General features: G+C 36.6%; 1 protein-coding gene across 36 annotated transcripts in view; it reads right to left on the bottom strand.

The window, feature by feature from the left end:
• Phf20l1 (PHD finger protein 20-like 1) overlaps positions 1 to 21,294 on the bottom strand; it is a 69,544-nt gene extending 48,250 nt beyond the window's left edge. For 5 of the 36 annotated variants that reach the window (XR_001781525.2, XR_001781524.2, XR_001781526.2 and 2 more), the window contains exons 1-6: positions 20,947 to 21,289; positions 18,606 to 18,725; positions 3,816 to 3,987; positions 3,595 to 3,679; positions 1,347 to 1,435; positions 1,040 to 1,129 (exon numbers count right to left, since the gene is read on the bottom strand). Coding sequence is in view for 13 of the 36 variants with exons in the window: in XM_006520916.4 (XP_006520979.1) it covers positions 1,040 to 1,129; positions 1,347 to 1,435; positions 3,595 to 3,679; positions 3,816 to 3,987; positions 18,606 to 18,688 (519 nt within the window). In the remaining 23 variants the exon portion in view is untranslated. Of the gene's footprint in view, positions 1 to 1,039; positions 1,130 to 1,346; positions 1,436 to 3,594; positions 3,680 to 3,815; positions 3,988 to 18,605; positions 18,726 to 20,946 lie in introns of those variants that run through there. The other 31 variants (XR_001781530.2, XR_001781529.2, XR_003951375.1 and 28 more) reach the window with 19 other exon arrangements.
• Positions 21,295 to 23,204: the final 1,910 nt, after the last annotated feature.

Raw genomic sequence — 23,204 nt, 5'->3', positions numbered from 1 at the left:
ATATGTTGCCAATTGAGTACTCTCTAAGGAATTTTGTATTTTAGCATCAATCTTAATGTTAATGCACACTGTGATTGAACTAAATACTTCCAAATATGACATCCAACAAATCTAATTTATATAGCCTGTTACTCAACCACAAAGCACATTGTCTCAATTTGAAAGTTCAATGACAAAGAAGAGGGCCATTTCATGACCTCTGAATAACTACAGTTACAGAGTCACAGTATTAAAGTAAAAGATGAAACAGATTTAAAGTTATGTAGCAAACTGTGCTAAAAAGAACACCACTGGTTGCTTAAAAATATTTCATTAATATAAATAAATGCACAGGAGGATACAAAGTGATTTATTGATAGAAAGCATTTTTACTTTAAACTGGATTTACATTTATATAACTGATCATCTCAGAAGCAATTACATTTTCCAGAATACTCAAAAATTATTTAATTAATTATTTAAAATATGGAATCAGACATTTGCAGACCATAAATGCTCATGCCTACCAGAAAGTTACCATGTGATTTTTAACATACTTTAGGATAAAAATTTTAGCTACATGTTATAAAACAAGTAGGGAATATATTTTCACATTAGACATTTTCAATGATTACTTTCAAGTTCATAAATTAATTGTAGGTCCAGGTGCTGAAAATCCCAAATAACAGCAGAACATAAAAGAAAATACTTTTCGTTTCTAATGGCACCTTTCTTTCCAATGTTTGAGGAACTATATTCAGCAAATGGAACATGGCTCCAACCCAGACTCTCCTTAAAATGCTCACCGTTTATTCCTGCTTTGACAGTAGCAAAGCATAGAAGGCCCTGCTTTTATTATGCTACTCAGAGAGCCCTATCTGAAACAGCCTACAGAGTGTCAGGTAAGCGCCTTTTAAGGAAGGTGAATAACTATGATTTGTAGAAGGAAAGAAGAAGATAAGAAACTTACGTAAAATTTCATACTAAAAATTAGCTTTCTAAATAAGACTTTATACCAGATAAAACAAACAAAAAAATTTAAAAGCAAAAAGGCACTTACCTCACTTCCCATAGACTGGTTACACGATCCAGCTGGGTCGATAGGACAACACCAGCTTAGTGGATGCTGGGATTTCACCTGGAACAGAAACTAGTGACCTATAACTTTAGCAGGTCTAAAACCAAAGAAGCAAAAATCAAGTGTATAATTTATTTTACATACTATGCTTCTCTTTCTTGCTGCTATTTGGGGCTCTCAGCACATAACCCTACAATTAGTTCATTTAAAAATGCATCAATATGTATGTTGATCAAATACCATTCAGGAAGACATCCCTTCAGTAGCCAGGAATACTGAATACTCTTACCTGCCCCTTAGCATCCTCAGGCATGGCTTTAATGTGCATTCTTTTTAAACAACGGATTACGCCATCATAAAACTGAACTGTGAATGTTCCTGAAATAGGAGCAATCAGATTAGAAAGTATCATGCAACATTATAGCAGCATTTGGAATCTAACAATAGTGGTATAATGTAAAATGATGCCTTGCGATTGCACTAACACAGGCACAGTCTCCTGAATGTATTCCCCTGAGTTATTAAAGATACTTTCTCTTTCCATGTTTAAACTCTTTTAAACTAGTTTTTTCCTTAAAGTATACACAAATTAAGTCCTGATAACTTAGCTGTATGTAACTTTGATTTTTACTGAAGAATTTTGAAATTTATTGTGAAAAGACATAAATATTAGAATTATCTCAGAAAAATAAAGCCATTATTTACAGAAACAGTATTTCTACTGGAACAATCATTGGCTCTCTTGAAAAGTTACTTTTAATGTAGGTAACAGAGAGAAAGATCTGATATGTGATAAAGATCATTTTCTCAGTGAGATTTACATTTGTACTAAAGTGTACAAATGTGTACTAAAGTGCAATAGTGGCAAGACAACATGCTCCCATGTTGATCTCTTGATTAGACTTGAGGCCCTTCCACAGGCTCAGGCCTGATACGGTTATCATGGTCAACATTCATGCCTAGGGAAATCATAGCTTCAAGAGGGAACCTATTATTTTGTAAAAGGTCATCCTGTTAACCTGCTTTCTAAATATTTATTTTTAGAAAGTAGATTTGTACATAGATTTGTACTGCTTTATCGTCACCTGAATAAGCTGTATCACAAATATCTAAATGTCCACATTAGTTAGTTCCATTTTGCTTTTACAATAAACTGAGGGTTTCCCCAATTCCCATTTTTTCCCCCTGAAGAAAGAGGCAGGCTTACCTACCATGTGGGACATTTAGAAACCAAAATTAATACTTCTCGAGGAGAGTTAAAAAAAATCTATCAATATTTCCTAAAGACTCCCTAGAACTACTCTAGAAATGGCAGTAACCACAGTTCAGTAGCATCCCATTTCTACTAATATAAACTTAATTTTGTTTTAAAACCCGTGGATAAACAGAATAGGATAAACAGTGACAGCGGTTTGAGTACAGTGCATATGTGTGTGTGTACACAACTACATAAGCACATGCTTAGGGATTATTGCAAGTCCTAACGTGTTCCATACTCAACTCAGCTGAGCTTAGCTACAGCACTGAGTGCTTTTACTGTGTTAGGTTTGGGATGGATCTTAACCCCCAAGAGTACATAATCGTTAGTTCTTTCTGCCCACATCACTCTTGACTAACTTACTCTGTGTTAGGCTCTATACGGGTATAAGACTTAAGCAAATAAGACATGAACTACACTTCAAAGAAGTGTAAGCACCCAAAGGAAAAGGGGGGAAACAACCTGCATGCCCAGTATAGTGCGGTCTCCCACCTCTTCCTGCAGTGAGTGGCTAAACACTAGAAATGGCACTACAGTCTCATCTGCAGCTCCAAATCACTGCAACCATATATGGGACTGAAATCCTTATAGAATAGTTCTCAGTTAGACTACTGTAATTTATTTTTCATATTGAATTCCTTACACATCCTTCTTAAATGTTTGTTCCTTCTATCTTACCTTCTATTTCTTTCAAGCTTATTTTTAATTTGAACCTAAAGTTTAAACTTTCTCCATTGCTTTCATCACCTCCAAACAAAATTCAAATCCTTTAGCAAGGTTCTAAAGTTTTTCAGGTCCTGATTGTTGCTTCTGTCCAACCATGTCCCTACTATTTCATTGCAAACAAAGCCCTTCTGGCTCTTCTTCCACTAGCTTATGTGTCTTTCACAACTTTACTGAAGTGTCTCCTGAGTAGATCACATGCCCTTTCAAAGAACCTGTCACTAAGTGTGTGCAGCGTTTGTTTCTTTAAAAATGGCAGTTAAGTTGTGGTCAAGTTTATTATATAAATATGGTATTTGAAGATTAATATTCTGTCTGAAAGATTTCTTAGGTTCATGGGAAATCTTACTAACACACCTCGTATTTTGATTCAGGCTGGGAAGTCATGAGTCATGTCACTCTGAAATATTTAACAAATATTCCCATAGAGAGTACTAACAGAAAATCCACACAGAACAGTATAAAACAAGAAAAAAGTTATATGAGACAATTATATACCTTAATGGAAATTTAAATCTCAGTCCTATTTATGTCTCAGGTCATGTCAAATGCATACCTTCTTTGTTAATTGCTTCAATCTTGGCAGGGTAATAGCGACAGTCTGTCCAACGAGCCAGTACTTCTTCTCCAGCTTTAAAATCCTATTCAAACAACTTTTAAGATCAATTTCAAATATAATAAATATTTCATTAACAAAAAAAGCTGTTAAATTTGACAGGATCCTTTTAAAATGTCATTATTTATGAAAGGAACAACTGGGAAAAGATTCCTACTTACAAAGAGCTCTTCCTCATCCTTTAGCCCTTCTTTCCTTAGTGCAGGTCTCTCAAGGGGTCGCAACCTGTTGCTGTCCCAGTAAATCCACTCATCATATCGATGACTCCAGCGCTCAAAATGGACTAGCATCTTCCCTTCTTCATAATCAATTTTTTCAATTCGGGATGGATACCTCAAAAAAAATTAAAAAGCTTCATATCAAAAAAAATCCTTCTGTTGTCAAATATAAATTAAGCAGAAAGATTTTAATGGGTACAACTTACCATTAAAACTGAGAAAAGTTAGTATACTCATAAACTACTGAACACATAAAATACACATTACTATTGTCATTTTAAGCGATTTTTCTCAGAACTTGAGAAAATAAATTCTCTAATATATTCTGAATACAAAATATAAAGCACTATACTGTTTAAGAAACTAATGCACTGCATGTGTCAAATGGTAAAGATATCCCTACTTTCTTACTTATTAATCCTCCCAATTCTGAAAATATATACACAACAAATAATTTGCAGTAAAATAGATACTCTGTAAAAATATGATTGGAAAAGCTGAAGACTTTCTATAGTTATATGAATAATGGTATATCTAACAGAATAGAAGATTAATCTTCAAATACCATGTTTATACTATACAAAGTAAAAAGTTAAATGAAAATTTAGAAATATATATGTATATGTAATTATGCTTTAAAATGCTTCAACATATTCCCTTTTGTGTATATGTTCATTTCTGTATGTGCATGCCTGTGTGTATCCATTAACACTGAGGAAAGAAGACAATCTCAGCTCTCATTCCTCAAATACCATTCATGTAGAGCTTGCCAGATAAGGTAGGCTGGCTAGACAGTCAGTACTGAACATGTGCCTATAGCCACCTCTACAGCACTAGATACCACCTCCAGTTTTTGCTTCACAGGTTTTAGGAGTAGAACTCAAGACTTTATCATTTCAACCAATCGATTTCCCCAGACTATAAATCCCTTTCTATATGGTGTTAAGAACATTTTATTTTTCCATGGTAAGCATATGCTAGGAAAGAAAAGCCCCAAATTGTGAATTTTAAAATATTTGATTGCTTTTTCTTCACAAGTAGATTAGTTATCCTTTGAATAATTTCAAAGTAAAAATTAATTCACTTAAACATTTAATAAGGAGTGTACTATTCCATTATTCCCGCATTAACATGTTTGCAGATGACAGAACTGTTTATGAGTAACATATGAACTCAATAGCCACATATGGGAGATAATTCAGCTGTAATTGCTTATCTCATATTTTTCTATTTTAAAAATAAATTCAAAGCTTTGTGTTGAATTTTTAAAAGTTTTAAGCATAAAGCTATTATGCAACTTTGATGTTACCATCTCTTTTATAGATCAGTCATGTTGTTCAAAGTCATTTACACATCTAAATACACTGAATTTTCCTGAGATGATTTCTTAATTTTGTAGTATGATACTGAGCTACTGCATAGTTCTTCTCGTACATCCGTGTTTTTCAATCCATCCGTGCTTCTGTCCTTCTTGCCTTGCCTAACCTGCCTTTCCTGTCCTGTTCATTCTCATTGTTCAGGCTTTGTCCAACATGTAATGATCTAAGCTGACTTCCTGGACTCCCTTTTCCATTGACCTTATGGAACTCTGATTGTTTAAATTCTCTCTAGATAGACTCCAAAACTAAGTGCTGATGAGTGATCATCAGAGGCATTTATATGTCTCAAAAGGTTTCCAACATCAAATAAGCTGGGGAAATACTAGATCAAAATTAGGCCCCTTACTTAAAGACTTCTTGCTGTTCTCAGCAAATGGAGATAAAGCACTTGACTTAATCAAACAGGAAATATATAGCCTGTTTTATCTCAAAATGTTTAACATGTCTAGAGACAACTTATAGCTAAGGATCATGATGCTAGAATACTGCTCAGGCCTATGAGTTCTGGGTGTGCCTAAGTTGTGTTCCTTATCATAGCCCTCAGCACCTGGCAAAGCCCTAACACACAGAAACTACTAGAGCAGTATTCAGCAAGAAAGTAAATGCTAAAGGCAGCCGGACTTCATGTTTCTTAAGAACTATGAAGGCTGTTGGCTCATTCTAATCTAACTTCCTAGTCTGAGGGGAGAAGTGGGTTAAGAAACATTTTGTTACTGAAAAGCATCAAGCCAATAAAACATAGATTAACAGACTTCTGTGCAGACATGCCTATTCAGCCACATAAAATCAAAACTACAATGTTCATTATCTGTAGTCTTCCCCTTGATACATTTTGTTGCTCTAATTTTTAAAATAGAAAATTATATCATACAGAGAAACTTTCAACAAGGCTGCTCTATATTTTCAATATTACTAGCCACTGAAGCACTATGAAGAAATATATCTATTAAGTTCAAAAACTGATAAACCTCTTTCAAAAGGTAAGAGCTTTTAATTTCACCTATCACATCACTCAGATGTTAAGAAAAATCCAAAGCTCTTGGCTTTGCTCTCTAGGTTCTTTCAAATTCTAAATGTATGGAACTCTGTATGTTTAAAACATTCTTTAAAGTAAAAAGAGTCCACAGTAACAGATTCAAATATATATCTATTTTCATAACATGATTCAATTCAGTAAAATAAAAAAAATCAGAATCTGAATGAATTTAAATAATGTAAATCTAGATTGTTATTTTTAAGCAACTTATGGTTTTCCTAAAATATTTTAAATTCTGTTGGCTGAAAGGATGCTTGAAGCAACAGCCAGAACAAATTACATCTTGAGGAACCTCTTCAGGGTAAGTTACAGCATGTTAGAGTCTCTACATAAATGCCTAGAGAATGATATGCATACCTAGGTTACTGCCAAGAATAAATGCAAATGCACAAGATGATAATCTATTTCATTTTTAACAAGTTTCACTAGTCAAATTTGATGGTTAAAGGTGTCAGAAATATTATCAAGAATGTCCAACATATATGCACTTGAACAACTAATAAGTCAAAGGTAGGACTGAAGGGGTAGCTTAGAGGCAGAGGGTTTGCCTAGCAAGAATGAGGGCTCAGTTTTGGTCCATGGCACTTGGAAATGAATGGGGAGAAAGGAAGAGGGAAGGGGAGGGAAAGAGAGGAGAGAACAAAGAAAGCAGACAGGCACTGCTGGTAGATTTAAACAATTCTAAATTCTATCATTTCATCATTGAGCTCAGTTAGGAGATGTAGATGAGAAATACTGTTATGTATCAGACTTTTTTTTTTTTTTGCTAACTAAACATTGATTGTTCCTTATATTCACTGCATCTTGTTCTCTGTCCATGCTATGGATAACAGAATCTGCTTTAACAGATGAGGACTAAATATTTCACACAAAAGCAGAAGCAGAGACCGATACAAGTTTCCACTGCATGTCATAAAAGTGGGGCAAAGTATATGTGTGTGTGTGTGTGTGTGTGTGTGTGTGTGTGTGTGTGTGTATGAATGAATAAAACACACATAGAAAAATTTCTAAGTGAATAGAAAACCTCATTTCACATGCTTAAGTAATTCTGGGAAGTTCATTGAAGGTTCCTGGAGACACTGTCCACATGGAACTTGGTGGGATATTTCAAGGATTAAGAGTCTGAGTACAGCTACAATGTACACACAAGGTACACTATTGAAAAATATTATGAATCTGGATGAAACTAGAGTGAGTGAGGTCATTAAGGAAAGCAAGATGTGCAATCTGTCCTCAAGATTGACCTGCCAGGACTTGAGGGCACTTGAAGGTAAAAGTAATATTCCATTTGACCTAACAACATGATAAACTACACAGCAGATAAAGGAGAACAGAGAGACGTTAAACTGGGCATGTTAGCTTGTTTCAAACTTAGAGCTTTGAAATAGCAAGCTAATGAAGTGATCCTTTGTTCTATAGAGCACAGGACTTCTATTTAATTGGGCCACTGGTTACACCTTGGGAAGGAAAAAGCATGATAAGATCTTCATAATGCATGTATGATGCACATTACAATATGGCAATTCACATATAGCTCTATACAGCAAAACAATTCCTCTGTTCCAGCAGATGGCCCAAACTAATGGTATATGTTTTCATATACAGTGTAAAAAAATTTGTTGAGCAAATACATTCACAAATGACTATCTTAAAGAATGTATTATTTTCATATGCTACGTATGCTTTACTATAATTGACTGTGCATTGAACATAAGTTTTTTTTTCTCCCTAAATTTGGAAGATGTGGTGTTAATGTTTTTGTTTTAGAGGCTGAATCACAGAAAGCTGTTAGAATAAAGAATAGTGATTAGGCTCAGCCTCAGACATTTATGAATGATTCAGGAAAACATTTAAGTGGGAGATTAGGATTTCAGAGTCCATAGTGTCAGGTAAGATGCCAGAAAGATGCCAGAGAATCTCCATAGCTGTTCTATCTTAAGATTTAACTGGGGACCCCTGAAGGTGAATTAGGAAAAGGCTGGAAGAAGTTGAGGAGGAGGTTAACCCCACTGGAAGACCAACAGAACTAACCTGGACCCCCGAACTTTCTCGGAGACTGAGTCACCAACTAGTCAGCATGCAGGAGTGAGTCTGAGGCGCCCAACATATATACAGCAGAGGACTGCCTGGTCCCACCTCAGTGAGAAGACACACCTAACCCTTGAGAGACTTGAGGCCCCATGAAGTGGGGAGCTGCGGAGGGTTGGAGGCGTGGGGACGTCCTCTTGGAGACAGGAGCGGGAGGGGAAGAATGGGATGAGGAACTGTCGAGGGTAGACCAGGACAGGGATAATGACTGGACTGTAAAAACAGATGAAAGATAATCTAAAAAAATAAAAAGATTTAACTGAAAGAAAGGAAGAGAATGTCAGATCACCAAGCAAATTACTCCTCAAAGCCAACATACTATGGAAAGCTCTCTGGCCCCATATCAACTGCTGTTGAAAAGTAACAAAGATTCTCTCTCTACCTTCCCTGAAATAATCCCACAGCAAAAGGCAGACAATGGATGAAGTACAGAGATTCTGGTCTGCTGGGATTTAATGACTTAGAAAAGGAATGAACTGCTTGTATTGCTCAGAGTTAACTTGTTTTTCCTAAGTCCTTTATTTTTAAGCCTGGAAACAGAGTCTACTTCCATAAATGGAGAAAAAAATGTTCACTCTAAAATAAATTATAGGCATTTAGACTAATATAAATGAAAATATAAAAGTATATCAATGATCTACCTGAAAAATATTTTTTGCTATCTCATTTTTTGCTAATACTAATTGGCTTTAGGGTTAGTACTTGAGCCTTTCCATGTCTAAGTCCTCAAAAAGTCAAGTTTAATTGAAGCTATAGTTACAACCACAGGAACATCATTGGTAAAAGTAAAAATTATTTTATCTTCCCAAAACTCTTGAAATTTCACTGCCTTGAATAAATACTGTAATTTTATAACTGAGGTTTCCAACTGGTATAAAATTGTTCAGAGAATAACAGTGCCCATAGATTCTAGACTAAATCTGTAATTCAGTAAGTACCAGATACTGGCTAAAGACATTGGTCAAAGTTAGCTGCACCTGAACAATATCAGTTCCCAAGTGCATCGACTCCCAAGTGCTGGAAAAACACAGGAACACAAGCAGTCTAAGAAAGAAATCACTGCTGGTGAATTCCTATCCTAGATCACATGGATCTTATTTTTGTCTTATACTTGCTATATAAGATATATATTCACTATGTGTGTGTGTGTGTGTATATATATATGCATGTATACACACATACAAATATATATCACTGTATTTGCTCACTTTATTATTGTCTTAACTTATCAACTAAGTCAAGAGGGTGGGGAATTTCTTTGTTGAAAACTAATCTCTGGTGTAGAGGAAGATGACTTTTCTTCAGACAGGCACTCCTAAATTGACTTAGATTTTAAAGAGAGGCACATGGACAAATACCTTCTGGAAGATAAGATAATCTACTACTCCTATCAGTGCTCTACTAACTGTCCCTGGGAAATTCTGCTTGTTTTTGCTTACTTACTAAGAGAGCAGCAGCTGTCTTGGATAAGGAGGCAAAAGAACTGTTAAGAACCAGGTCTCAGAGTATGAGATAGGAGAAGCCTGGCCCCTTGATCAGGTATGGGAAGCACTGCAGGGCGTGGCAGGGGAAAAGGAGGCAGATACACAGGAAGGTGTTTTTCAGAAGTTGCTCAAGGGTGTGCCCTGAGCCCAGGTGCTGTGGCTTCAGAGCTTGTCATCTTTCACTCACACTGCTCAATAGTATGAGTACTCTAGGAAGCAGACCCTGGACACTGGATATGGAAGGGAGAGGAGAGCAGGGCAGATCAGTGCCAGAGAAACAAATTTTTCTAATAGTAGAGCCAGTCAGAATTGAACTTTTAGACTTTATTATGTTTCTACCTATTCTAGACTAATATACCTTTCCCATATGTACTCATATTATATATAATATGTATTACTTATGTATTTAAATAAAAGGTAAGTTTGTGTGTGTATAAACATATAACTAAATATATAGAATATATAACACAAATCTTATATAACATTATACATTTATAAGTATCACTCTATATTATAGATATTTCTATAAATTTATTGAATAGTATATGATTATAGTATTATTCATATTTATCATAAGAGATGCCCATGGACAAATATCTTCTGGAAGATAAGATAATCTACTACTACTATCAGTGCTCTACTAACTGTCCCTGGAGAGCAGTGGCATGAGAAAACAGGCATGCAGCTATGCCAGAAATATTGTCTGATGAATTAATTTTTAAAATATCATTTTAGAATATCAGTAAAACAAGCATTATCTGTATTTAAGGAATTCATTCTGATTTGTCATCTTGTTTGTTACATGACTTGTGAATCTTTTGCACATTATCCAAAGGACATACTTCACAACCACAACTCACTAAATACAATCAGAATATGCTATCAAGTTTTTTGAAAATGTCATGTAAACAAATTGGCAAAGGTACTTTCAAAATATATACAACAAGTTTTCAGGTTATATATTTTAATGATATTATTTATGTTTGTAATAAAATTTATAATTTTGGTAATTTAGGAATGGACAGGTTTATATTTGAGAAAAATGAGAGAGAGAGAGAGAGAGAGAGAGAGAGAGAGAGAGAGAGATCAAAACCATGGCAAGAAGGGTGATGATGGTATTATACTACTACACACAAAAAGCTATCACCTTGGACAAGGTAGGGAAGTATTAAAGGATAGCAGTAAAGAAACTTGAAACAAAAGTTAAGAATATTCTAAGTATTTGGAAATTGTAGGAGGTAAGGACTGGCAATCTAAAACAGTTCTGTGAACAGAAATTTTCATTTGCAACATATGTCCACTAAAAATATCTAAAACCTACTAGGACTGCCAGGAACCAAGCTAAGAACTGCATTACCTATGACGGTTGCGTTACATGACTACTTGTCGAATAACTAAGGGAAATATAGCCAGTGCTTGTAACTTAGTACGTTTTTTATGTTGTTAGCTTCCTGGAAGCACTTTTAAGTTTATATTAGGCTTTGTAATTTTCAAAATTCCCTCACCTATTCACCCTAACCACACTGGCATGCTCATTTTTCACTTTAAATATAATAATGATAAAAAATCTCAATTCAAAGTTCATAGTTTAAAATGGGATAAAAACACGAAATAGTCTTGATTCTCAAGGAGACTGAAGAAAGAGATTGTAGGTCAAAACTACATCCTAACACTGAACCCTAAAAATTCTCATCAGTGATTTTTTTCAGATTTTTGCATATCTACTTACTCTTATGACATTTGCTAGTAGAAATTTTTCTTCCAACGTGCTTCGTAGTTTTATCCCCATTTCCTTCCCACATTACAAGCATTAAAGGAACTCCTTCCCACCTTCACCAAATCAAGCTCTTTGGTACTGGATTCAAAGTTCATGTCCCTTGAACAATTTGTTCAGATTTCTAGAACCATACTTTTTAAATTTGTGCCAGTAAAGTCAGAAATTCTTGGCTGCAGCTCTCTAATTCTCTTTAATATTAAGCATTTAAAATACCTTCCAATAGTGAGGTTTGTTTATGCCCCTACTGATTAATTCCAGACTTACATTGACTTATTTCACGTGGCTCTACCTTACTTTATCTCAGACCTATACCATGTGGGAGTAGCCATGCTAAGCTCCTTACCTCTTTTAGTATACTGTGTACTTTAATCCTACTTTCCCATGACTTGCTTTTGAGATTGGGTCTTACTATACAGTCTAAGCTGGTCATATCTCAAAAGAATATCTCAGCCTCCTGGGTGTTGGGATTACATATACCATAACAAACTCTTCCTACTGTCCTTAAAAAAAGTGAAGTCGCCAGTGCTCAATAACTTGCTCAAGTTAAAGATGTTATAAATGATGGGTCCTTGAACTTGGGTGTTTTAGTTTATAAAATGATTTATCCAATCATTATATATTCTGCATTATGCACTAGATAGTTAACTCATCACTATGGTGGCTCAAACCCAGCAGGTTCTTACCAGTGAAGACAATATAGAAATTAAAATAATTTATCTGTTTATTTGTTCTTGCAAATAGTCTGCTTCTTATTCAAACGTGTCTGAAATTGCTGTTATCTCACACAAAGTAAATAGCCACTATGCAGAAAATGGTATGTCAACAATGACCAAATTAGTAAGAATGCTGAGAAGAATATGTAGGATAATGACCACCATTAAACCACATATCAAATATATAGCACACAGAGACACAGACACACACACAAAATAAAGCACAGGAAGCCTGAGGATATTCCCCTTCGTACTTGTATAAATTTATGATGGAAGCCATGAAACTAAATTGCCCATTTGAAGATTGGCTTCTAGGCCAAAATCAGGAGGAAGGTCATTGGAGTAGAAGACCTGAAATTAACTTTCCTTGCCTAAAATTACAGTTCTAAGAACAAAGGCACCTGAAAGCTCTTAAATACCACATACATACACCACTAGGTAAGTTAGGAACAGTCCTGGCCGAGGCACATTTAGCGAACAGGCTAAAATCTTGGCGATCTATGTGAGGTAATGGAATGTACTGGTGATCAAACTACACCTGGAATGAAAACTATCACTGAAATGTTTCATTCCTTTACATTTTGGTTCTAAATTATATTGTATTTCTGAACTTTTTTTTTCTTCTGAGTGTCTAGCAATTTTGAAAAACTACCTATAAATTCTTCATACCTATTTTATTTGTCATAGTATGTGGCAGATACATCTATAAGCAAGGTAAAATTATTTGTCAACTCAGAAAAGGTAAAAATAGATAAAAAAGAAATTGGGCTTTTAATTGAAAAAAAAAAAAACTCCCATGGAAGACTCCCACTAGAAGAACATCAAAGCAGACACAAAGCTCATAACAAAAAAGCATTTACAACACCTATTTTCTTGATTCTAATTAAACTTACTTTTCCCAATAACTTCTCTTTTCAAAGAAAACAGGTTAAAAAAAGCTTTGTGTATCAGAAAAAAATGAATTAAAAAATTCATCAATACACTGAGCACATGTGGTTAAGAACAAGAACAGAAGAACCAGGTGTACTCTGAACGACTGAGCCCTCTTTTTCATACTTTTTTAAAGAAAAGGTATAAACTTCATCATTAGCATCTTAAACACAGTAGGCAGAGCTCTGGTTTGTGGAAAGTTTAAAGTGTTTATATGCCCACTTGATTAAAGTAGATTAAACATCAGAATTTAAAAGAAAGTTCTTATCATTTCAATCTAGGGCTTAAGCTGTACTTCCCAGATATTTTTTGTAGACTTAAGAACCTAATATATAATTCAATTATGTTTGTATTACACATGCAATACTTTTTTTTTCTGAGTCTACAGCAGAAATAAGGCTGTCAACGGCAGTGAATGATTCAAAGTAATTATATTTCAAGTATTAAAAAGAAAATCTTTGGAAAATCCAAATGGAAAAGGAAAAAAGCTTTGTTCGTATCCGCTAAAGAAGCTGGATCTTGAAAGTATTCACTGAATGCTCCTATAAACTTGAACCTCATTACAATGACTAATTTTCAGGGGCATTCTTTTATTTTAAAAAAATGCATGCATTTTCAATTAGAAGGTATCTGTCACTACTATAATCTCAACTTCTTGAATTTTTTCACACTTTTAAAATTCTGTTGGTGAACAACTAAAACACATTTGCAAATGTTCCATAGAGTTCAAACCCTCCAAATGTGTGGGAATAGCATTTGCCAACTCAAATTTAAACTATTCTAGCAAACTCTCATAATTAGAGACACTGCCACACTTTTTAATCTCTCACTTTCCTTTTCTTTAGATCTAGAACAGAATTAATAGGAATATTCCAAAAGAAGTCAGAAGAGCAGAACTCTTCTGAATACTTTGGGTGTATTTCAAATATTGTAAGACTAACAGCATATCACTCCATCTGGTGTGTTCTCATAAATAAACTACTGACTGCAGAATAACAACTTAATCAAAAGGCAGCAGTTAAATTGTTAAAACAAGTTTTATCACTTATCAGCTACACTATACATGGTTAAATGTCCATTTGTGTACTGGTGCTCTGCAATCTAGAAAAGTCTACAGGAGTAGGAAGATGTAAGGAGTATCTCAGAGACTATACTCTCACAGCTGGCTGCAATGACGTATCTAGCCTGTGAGTCTGGCTTACTCTCATGCCAACACTAACGTCTATTAAACCTGGACACTGAAGTCCTCTGACTCACAGAGGTTCACTTTTCAGATGCCCTCTTGTATTTATGTCAATGTTTTAAATTTGAAACTGTAGAATTCAAAATAAGTCCAGATGTGTTTATTTGATCCTAAAATATTGTATATATAATAGCCAATGTTACTTCAAAACAAATGAGAATTTGCCCATACTTATCAGATCAATAAATACATGCATAAATTGCAAACCATCCACTTAAGTGTCTCCAATATAACTTTATTATGAACATTTTTTTCTCCAAATATATTCCTATACGAAAATATTTTGGTATTCCTATGCACTCTTATGATGTTGTCTTCCAGAGATAAAACTCAATGTCAAGGTATGAGTAGACATAGCTAACAGTGGAAAATATAATAGAAAAGTGTAATTTAAAAACAGCTGATTACATTAGCTAATCTAGCACAACAGTTATGCAGATTGTTTAGAAAATAAAGTAAAAGAATGTTTTAAATAAGATGACAAAATATTTAAAAATTAAATATCCATTTTCAGCAAAGGTTTAGTCTCTATAGAAGAGATCTATCTAGGTAACAAAAGCAGATACAAAGTAAAAATGTCAGACAGCAGAATGACTTCTCAGGGCCTGCATTCAGTAGTGCAGACAGATCAATCAAGCCATCAGTGACTTTTATAGGTAGCTGCATGCTTACTTTGAAAACAGGAAGCAACAGTCTCTATGTTGCATATATGAATTCCCAAAGAGAAGCTATCTAATATGCAGTACTGGCTGCTCTGTACTGATGGTACTCTTCCTAAGAAACAGATCTAAGTCTCCTAGTAAACTTTATCTTCCTAAACCTAAAAGGAGGAACTTACCCTTAGTTTATTTCATCCCACTAAATTTAGCATGTCTTTTTATTACTAAAACAGTAATATATTTTCCTTTCTTATACATAAAAAAAAATCTTGTATATACAGATGAAATTAACTGGCATTTTGAGTGTTCCACTGTTATCTACTTTGTGCTTTTGATGCTGTTTTCTGCTTGAGTGGCTGGTATAGGAGACTGAACTCAAGGCTTTATACATGCTAGACAAGTGTTCCACCACAAAGCTAAATTCCCCAAACCTGGATACATTATTCTGAAGAAGTCACACTAAGTTGCCATGCTGACCTTGAACTTGCTGTATGCCTACTTCAGCCCTCTAAGTTGCTGGGAGTGTGCTACTATGCTTGGCTTGTTTGCCCGCCCCCCTCAACTCCCCTCTTTAATTCATGTATATGAAGTGGGGGAATGGGCTAGAGAAATGGCTCACTGATTAAGAGCACTGGCTGCTCTAAGGACCTGGTCATTTCCCAGCACCTACAACATGAGTGGTTCACAGCCATCTCTAAGGCCCTCTTATGAGTCCCTCAAGGTACCAAGCAGGTAAGAGACTTACACATAAAACAAGAAAAATAAACATATCTTAAAAATATTTTTAAAATTGTATATGTATATATGTATGTGCATGTGAGTAAGAGTACTCTCAAAAGCCAGAAGAAAGCATCATATACCCTGGAGCTGGAATTAGAGGCAGTTGTGAGCCTTTCTACATGGGTACTGGAAAGTAAACTTAGACCCTATGGGAAAGCAGCAAGCTCCCTTAACTGCTTGAACTTAAGGTTAACTGGTTAACTTAAGCCCGCTTAAGTGGTTAAACTGATCCATCTCTGAACCTCTCTAATACTTCTTTTTAAAAGGAACGGTACCTACCCATATGTGACACCATAATTCCACAGGATATGGTTCAGTGTACATGTCTTGAGAACAAATAAGTAAACATGGTCTACTGGCCAATATATCTCAATAGGGCCATCATCACTGGACTTATTAGAAATACATGTAGACCTTAAAACCTAGTTAGCGTGACTCTCTTGTTGAAAAGCTACAACTCTGACTTGCTTTCAGCAATTATACTCTGTATAAGACACTAAAATATTCTCAAATAAGGTCTGAACAAGTATTTCTATAAAAATATTTTTTGAATTTAGTTACTGAATCAAAATATAACAGCCACGGAATTAGAGGACAGTTCACCACCAAAAGTAAACCCCTTATACATCGAGGTCAAAATTGCATTAGTATGAAGTGCAAACTTAAGGGTTCTTTGGAAAGTCAGTTAGAACAGGAGCTATTCCAAAGAATCTTTCTACACTGGTACACTTTCCCTTTATCTTTTTTTTTTAACCTAGTGGGTGACAGGCTCTAAGGGAGGTTAAAGCATTTAAAAATAGGTTTTGAAAAAACTTAAAGCTACATTAGTGTCCCCAAAAACTATAGCATGAACTAATAAACTATGTGCTTCTTTAAAGCTTAACACTAGCTCATTGGCACTTTGTTGGCTGAGAAGCCTATGAGAATATATGAATATGAAATAACTTGGTATTCACAAAAGCAGTAACTTTAAGAAAACAGTAAAGATTCACACAAAAAAAGGTTCTTTATAGTCATATCTCACAAAAATTTAATTGTATATTTTCACAGTAAAACAATCTTGGCTAACCACAACCAAGAAAGCTAAGTCCTGAACAAAGTGGCATCTCTTGCTGCACAGTGTAAATCCATTATTTTGCAGTTGGGAGTATATCACTGTCACCAAAACATCCTTGCTGACATTTGGTAAAATCTAGACACTGTTTTTTAAATCTCTCTTGCTATGATGAAGCCTATCTTTCAGGTGCATCCCAAGTTCAAGAAAACACTATATATATATATATATATATATATATATATATATATACATATATATATATATATTGTCCACCTGGTAAAAAAAAAACACTCTCTCTCTCTCTCTCTCTCTATATATATATATATATATATATGTGTGTGTGTGTGTGTGTGTGTGTGTGTGTGTGTGTATATACTGTCCACCTGGTAAGAAAACACTATCCACCTGGTAAGAAACGGGCTCCTTAAAAGAACTACCCACTGAGTAGCTAGGGAAAAGAGGCAAAATAACTGTGGTACTCAACCTCTGTGAGTACAGAAGAACCCAAAAGTGAGGCCATTAAGCTAGTGATATAGACTTACTAAGGTCTAAGGCTAGATGTTAATAAAAGCCAAGTCAATAATATGCATAAACAAGGTTTCTGCCTGCCATTGCCTATTCAGTAAGTAGACTGAATGCAAATAGATTAGAAGCAAATCTACTGGCTCTCATTATGGCTTTAATAAAGCTATGGTGAGAGAAAAAGTCAGTGTGTGGTGAATAAAGTCCTGGAGTAGCTATGCTAGGCCCTTCTCCAAAACAAACGAGTGTCAGAAAGGAGCAAAGGCAACACTGGTCCCAGGCAGAACCTATCAAATGCTCCTCTCAGTGGCCCAAGAATGGCAACAAGAAGACAACAAGAGCCTAGAAGGCAGAGTGATGAGCCATTAATCAAAACGAGCAACTCATTCCCTTATCCTTAGAGCTCTGTGAGCCAGTGACCCCTGAATGCTGTTTCCCCCCTCTAGCCACGTGGACAGAACACTAGCATGTCACCCTTTCCTACACCACTATGTCAGTGATATATATGCATTGGGTGTTTATACTGACCACCTGCCACAGATGACCAGAACAAGAGGAGAAAGTGCCATTCTGAGAGGACTGCCTTTCTGGGACAACAGTCAGCTACAACATGACTTGAGGTTCTGCTCTTTAAGGAAGGAGGAGGTTAGGTCGTGATTTTGGTTTTCAGTAGGATAGCAAAGGATAGACATGTACCCTGTGAAAGTACAAGTCCTCATCATTAATATTTATCTGGTAAACATCAAGAAAACAAACACATCATGGTTTTTATACAATTTTTTGGGAAGCTAAATGTGTGAATTAGCCTTCCTTGACCTCTGCCAATGAAACTCTGTTAGTTATTCAGTGGTAACATCCTCTCTATCTGCCCTTTACTCTAGACAAACACTTTCAAATCTCAAACAGCTAAAGCACTGTACAATGAAGTATTTAAATGCTAACCCTAAACCCAATGTGTATGTGTATTCAGGGATGAATACACTAATGCGACTGACATGTGGTTAGAATAGCAAGTGACTTATTAAAGCTACAAATTTTGGGTCAATATTCTGTTATTTTCCATACCATTTCTGTAAGTAGTCCAGTGCCTCCAAACGAGCACCAATCTCAAAAGTGATTCCAGGACGATTTGGGGGCTTTTTACTCATCTTGAGATCCTATTCTTCAGTATTTTCTTTCCACTACCTCAAGAGGAAAAAAGAAAGTTAGATCCTAACGCATGAGATGCACATGGAATACGGTTTAAAGGGACAGAATTTAACTAATTTTCAAAATAATACATGGGACGTTACAATATTTGCCAGACTTTTAATTGAACAATCACTAAAGCTTATAGGTAGGATGCAACATGAAGGAAATTTTGGTAGGGCATTTATAAAAGATAAATACAGAAAGGAAAAACAGCTAAAGAGAAGCGACAGCTAGTAAGACTAATAGCTAAAATGCCTCAAACCTTAGCTGACAAAAAAAAAAAAAAAATGCTCAGGAAAGAGCCACCCAGGGAAGGCTGAAAACACTGTGAGTTTTAAAATGAAGACACTTGTGTTTACTGAAACTGTTGAAGGGAGCAGCTTAATTGTCTTCCACTTAATTTCCAGAAATCATTTAGTATGTCAGAACATACAACCCGTGGAGAAAGCAGCAGACAAGCACTGTGTCAGGGAGGAGTCTCACCAACCTTTCTGGAAAATCAGGGTAGTTAGTGCATACTATCTCAACAGCACACCATAGCATCATTTTAACATAAAGACTTGCAAATGAGTTTTCTTTTTCTTTCTTTATTTCTTTCTTTCTTTTTTTTTTCGAGGCAGGGTTTCTCTGTGTAGCCCTGGCTGTCCTGGAACTCACTTTGTAGACCAGGCTGGCCTCAAACTCAGAAATCCGCCTGCCTCTGCCTCCTGAGTGCTGGGATTCCGAGTGCTGAGATTCCGAGTGCTAGGATTAAAGGCATGCCCCACCACGCCCGGCTTCAAGTGATTTTTCTTAAATTTCACATTTCATAATCAAATTATGCCAGACTCTGGGTAAGGTTTCTATTATTAACTCAACATTGTGCCCATAATGACAATTAAAAAAAAAAAAAAAAAAAAAACCTGCAGGAGTCGTTACTTCACTATACTTCACTATAGCCCATTTACATTAAGTATTTAATGATCTTTTGGCCACACTGGCTTGCCTAGCACACGTGCAGCCTTTTTGACTACCGAGTATTTGAAGAGAATGCATATATTCTCAAGGTATCAATAGTGGAATGAAAATAATAACTGGCAAGCACGGTCTTATCAAAATACAACGGGTTGGGGACCAGGAATCTAACGCTGCTCTTGTTGGAGGGAGATGCTTAGAACATGTTCTTACATTACTACTCACTAGGATCTTTCTAGCTTAAAAAAAAAAAAAATAAACACCACACAAATGAAAAATCCCCACACAAACGAAAAATCTTATAATGTTTTAGCCACTGTTTAAAACAGGTAAAACTTAAGAGCAAACAGAATTCCAAATGTCCCTTCCTGTTTTTTTTTTTTTTTTTTAATCTGAAAAGGGAAGAAAAGAAATAGCATCAACGCTTGTTACAAAAATATGGGGGATCAAGTTTACAAGGTCGTGCCTAAGGGGATATAGAATATCCTGACATGGCATCAGTGAGGTTAAGATTCATAGCCAGGACACACTAGGTGTAATGGGAACAAACATAAATATTTTAAATAGAAATCTTGTAAGTGTGCAACATACAAGGCTGTTACTTCAATGTACAGAAATAGAATCCGAAGAGGCAGTTTGCCAGTTATGCTAACATTTCCTAAGATCAAACTTCCAGCCTGTAAATCTAATCCCCCGTGACTCTCAGGAATGAGGACCTCAAAAGGCAGGGACGATTTCCATTCTCTTGTGAGGAGACAGGAGAATGAGGGAGGCGGCAGAATTAGGAACTTTTACGAAAGACAATCTATTGGACAGACCCTTAAAGTGAAACTGTGGAACAGGGAGCGAGAAAGGGGAGAAGGAAACAAAAAGAGAAATGAAAAAAGACCAGAAAGCGGTAAAAAAGAGTTCGTTGTAAGGATGGTGGAAGTTTGCAGAGATGACAGTGAGAGGAAAGAGACAGACACACAGAGCTAGAGAGCGGTGAGGGAAAGACCGCGAAGCTAAGCAGAGGGGACGAGGCGGGCTCGCAGGGGTGTCAAGGGGAGCCAGGAAAGGCCGCGGCGCGGCTGGCCCGGAGCCCGGGAGCTGCAGGTTGACAGCCGCCGGCCCGGCAAGGGAAGGAAGGCGGGGGTAGCGCGGCGGCGCGCAGACAATAGGGTCAGCGGATGGCAGGGAGCGGGACGCCGGCCGAGAGCAACGCGGGCGCGAGCGCAGCCCGGGGACCCGGCAGCTTCCAGGCCCCTCCGCCGCCTCTTACCGACTCGGCCTCGTCTCCGCACAGCAGCCGGGCCGTCCGGGGCCGAGCCGGGGCGCGTCAGGGAGGCCAGCGCGGGCCTCGTTCGAGTCTGCCCGGGCAGCAGCAAGGGAGGGAGCGGGAGCCGAGTGAGCCGGGCCCGCGGCGCCGCGTCGGCCCGAGGAAACGCGGGAGGAAGCCCTCAAGCCCACTCCGGCTCCGCTACCATCGCAGCCGCCGTCGCTGCCGCCGCTGCCGCCTCCGCAGCCACCACCGCCGCCGGCCAGCCCTGACGCGACGCCGGCCGGGGACGTCAGCCGCCCGCGACGCGCCGGAAGCGGGCTGGGTTGAGTCACGTGGTACGCGAGGGCCGGGCTGGCGCGGCGCAGCCGATTGGAGGACTATTCTGGGGGTGGGGCTTCGGCCAGGCTGGGCTACTTACACATAGAAAAGACCTGGGCTCTAGATTCCCCTTGGTGGGGTCAAGAGGATGGTGGCCTTTTGTGATTGTTGCTGGTTTCTAACAAATCCCACTACTTGACACATTGGGCAAACTTGTCAATGCACCACACACTTTTCACCGTGTCTGTTCTATCCCACGTTAAGGACAGACACAATGATCTGTATTACAAAATCAGAATTGTCTCTTTTGAATGGATACTTTGTCACGACACTCTGCTATAAATATATCACATGACAATCAAAACTGCACACTTATACTACTTTCCAAATTCAGAAATCTTTATAAAACAAATAAAAGATTCTTAAGAATCTTTAAAAATTCCTAAGAAGTTTAGGGTACTAATAGAACAAGTCTTCACAATTAATAGTATAGGACTACCTCTGTTGAACACCTACCATGTACCAAAGTCTATATTAAGCAGGAGAATCCCTATCCCAACTTTGAGAAGATCTACAAGTTATCATTCAAAGTGCTACTGAGAGAAAACATCTATTTTTTTCCCCACTCCATCACTCTGCCTCCCACGTTTTAAAAGTGCATCACTGCATACAAATGACACTTATATTTATCTTGCTTCATCGTGTACAGTGAAAATAGAAATGTTTTCTCTGACTTTCAAGAGATTTGGTAAATTGAGAAAATCTTCATAATCATCCTTTTATTCAAAAGACATTCATTCAAGAAATATATATCTAATAGTTGCAGAGTTATACTGAGCTTAGTGATGCTACAAACAATGCGAATAAGACAGTTCTGAGATGATATTTGTCTTTATGTTCTTCTTTTTAATCCTCTGTGGTTCTCATTGGTCCAATACAATTAATATTTCTATTATTTCTAGAATCTTTTTTCTGTCACAGGCAGAATTATACTTTCCACTTTTAAAATATTATGTACGGTTATTTAATTTGCTGTAAAATTAGAATACAAGTAAGATCACACACACAAGAAAATGCCAATGCAAGAAGACAGTTCTAAAATATTTTTGTCCCCCAGTACTGTGATTTACAATGTTTGCAATAATTACTGTTTTAGCAGTAGAAGTCCTTGATACACTAGGATGACTGTAGGAATTATGGATCACCTAAAACAAACATGCAATTTAAAACAACACTTGATTTAAACAATAAAATGTATAATGTTGTCAAATAAAAAACATATATTTATAAATCAGGATCATTTGTTTCAGAGTCTAATCTAAATTTAATGAAGAAGTGTCAACCCTTCATTAGATGGGATGAAAATATTAGAATCTAATGAATTTAGTCCCCCTTGAGGCTATAGGTCTCACTTTAAATGCTATTTAAACTATATTGTTTTAAAATTTGTATTTAAAGATGCTAGCAATGTGCAGAATATGGAACAAAGTTTACAAATCACATCAGTGACAGTACCACTAAGTCAGGTTTCTGACGAAAGATAGATAGATAGATAGATAGATAGATAAAGAAAGAGATGTGTGTGTGTATTACATATATATGTGTGCATTCATTTAAAAATGTGTGCTTGAATATATATATGTATATATACATATATACTTTTTCTGAATGTATGTATATACTCTTTACTATGTTGAGTGTCAACCAGCATGATCATTCTCTGTTTCAAGTAGAAATAAACAGAGTCCCTCAAAGGCACACCATAGAATAAAAGTGAGAGGGACCACCATGTACACTCAGGCAAGCAACCCTTAGCAAACTCATTGAGCAACACTCAAAATGGAGACATGAAAGTAAAGCTGAGACTTGTTTAGAAGAGGAGTTCCAGTGAAGGAGGGGGTGAGAAGGGGAAGCAGGTGTGAAAATGACTAAAATTTATG

The sequence above is a fragment of the Mus musculus genome, chromosome 15 (genome assembly GCF_000001635.26).
Source record: "Mus musculus strain C57BL/6J chromosome 15, GRCm38.p6 C57BL/6J".
Lineage (NCBI taxonomy): Eukaryota > Metazoa > Chordata > Mammalia > Rodentia > Muridae > Mus > Mus musculus.
The sequence above is the reverse complement of the archived record's forward strand: the minus strand, read 5'-3'. Positions and strand labels throughout refer to the sequence as shown.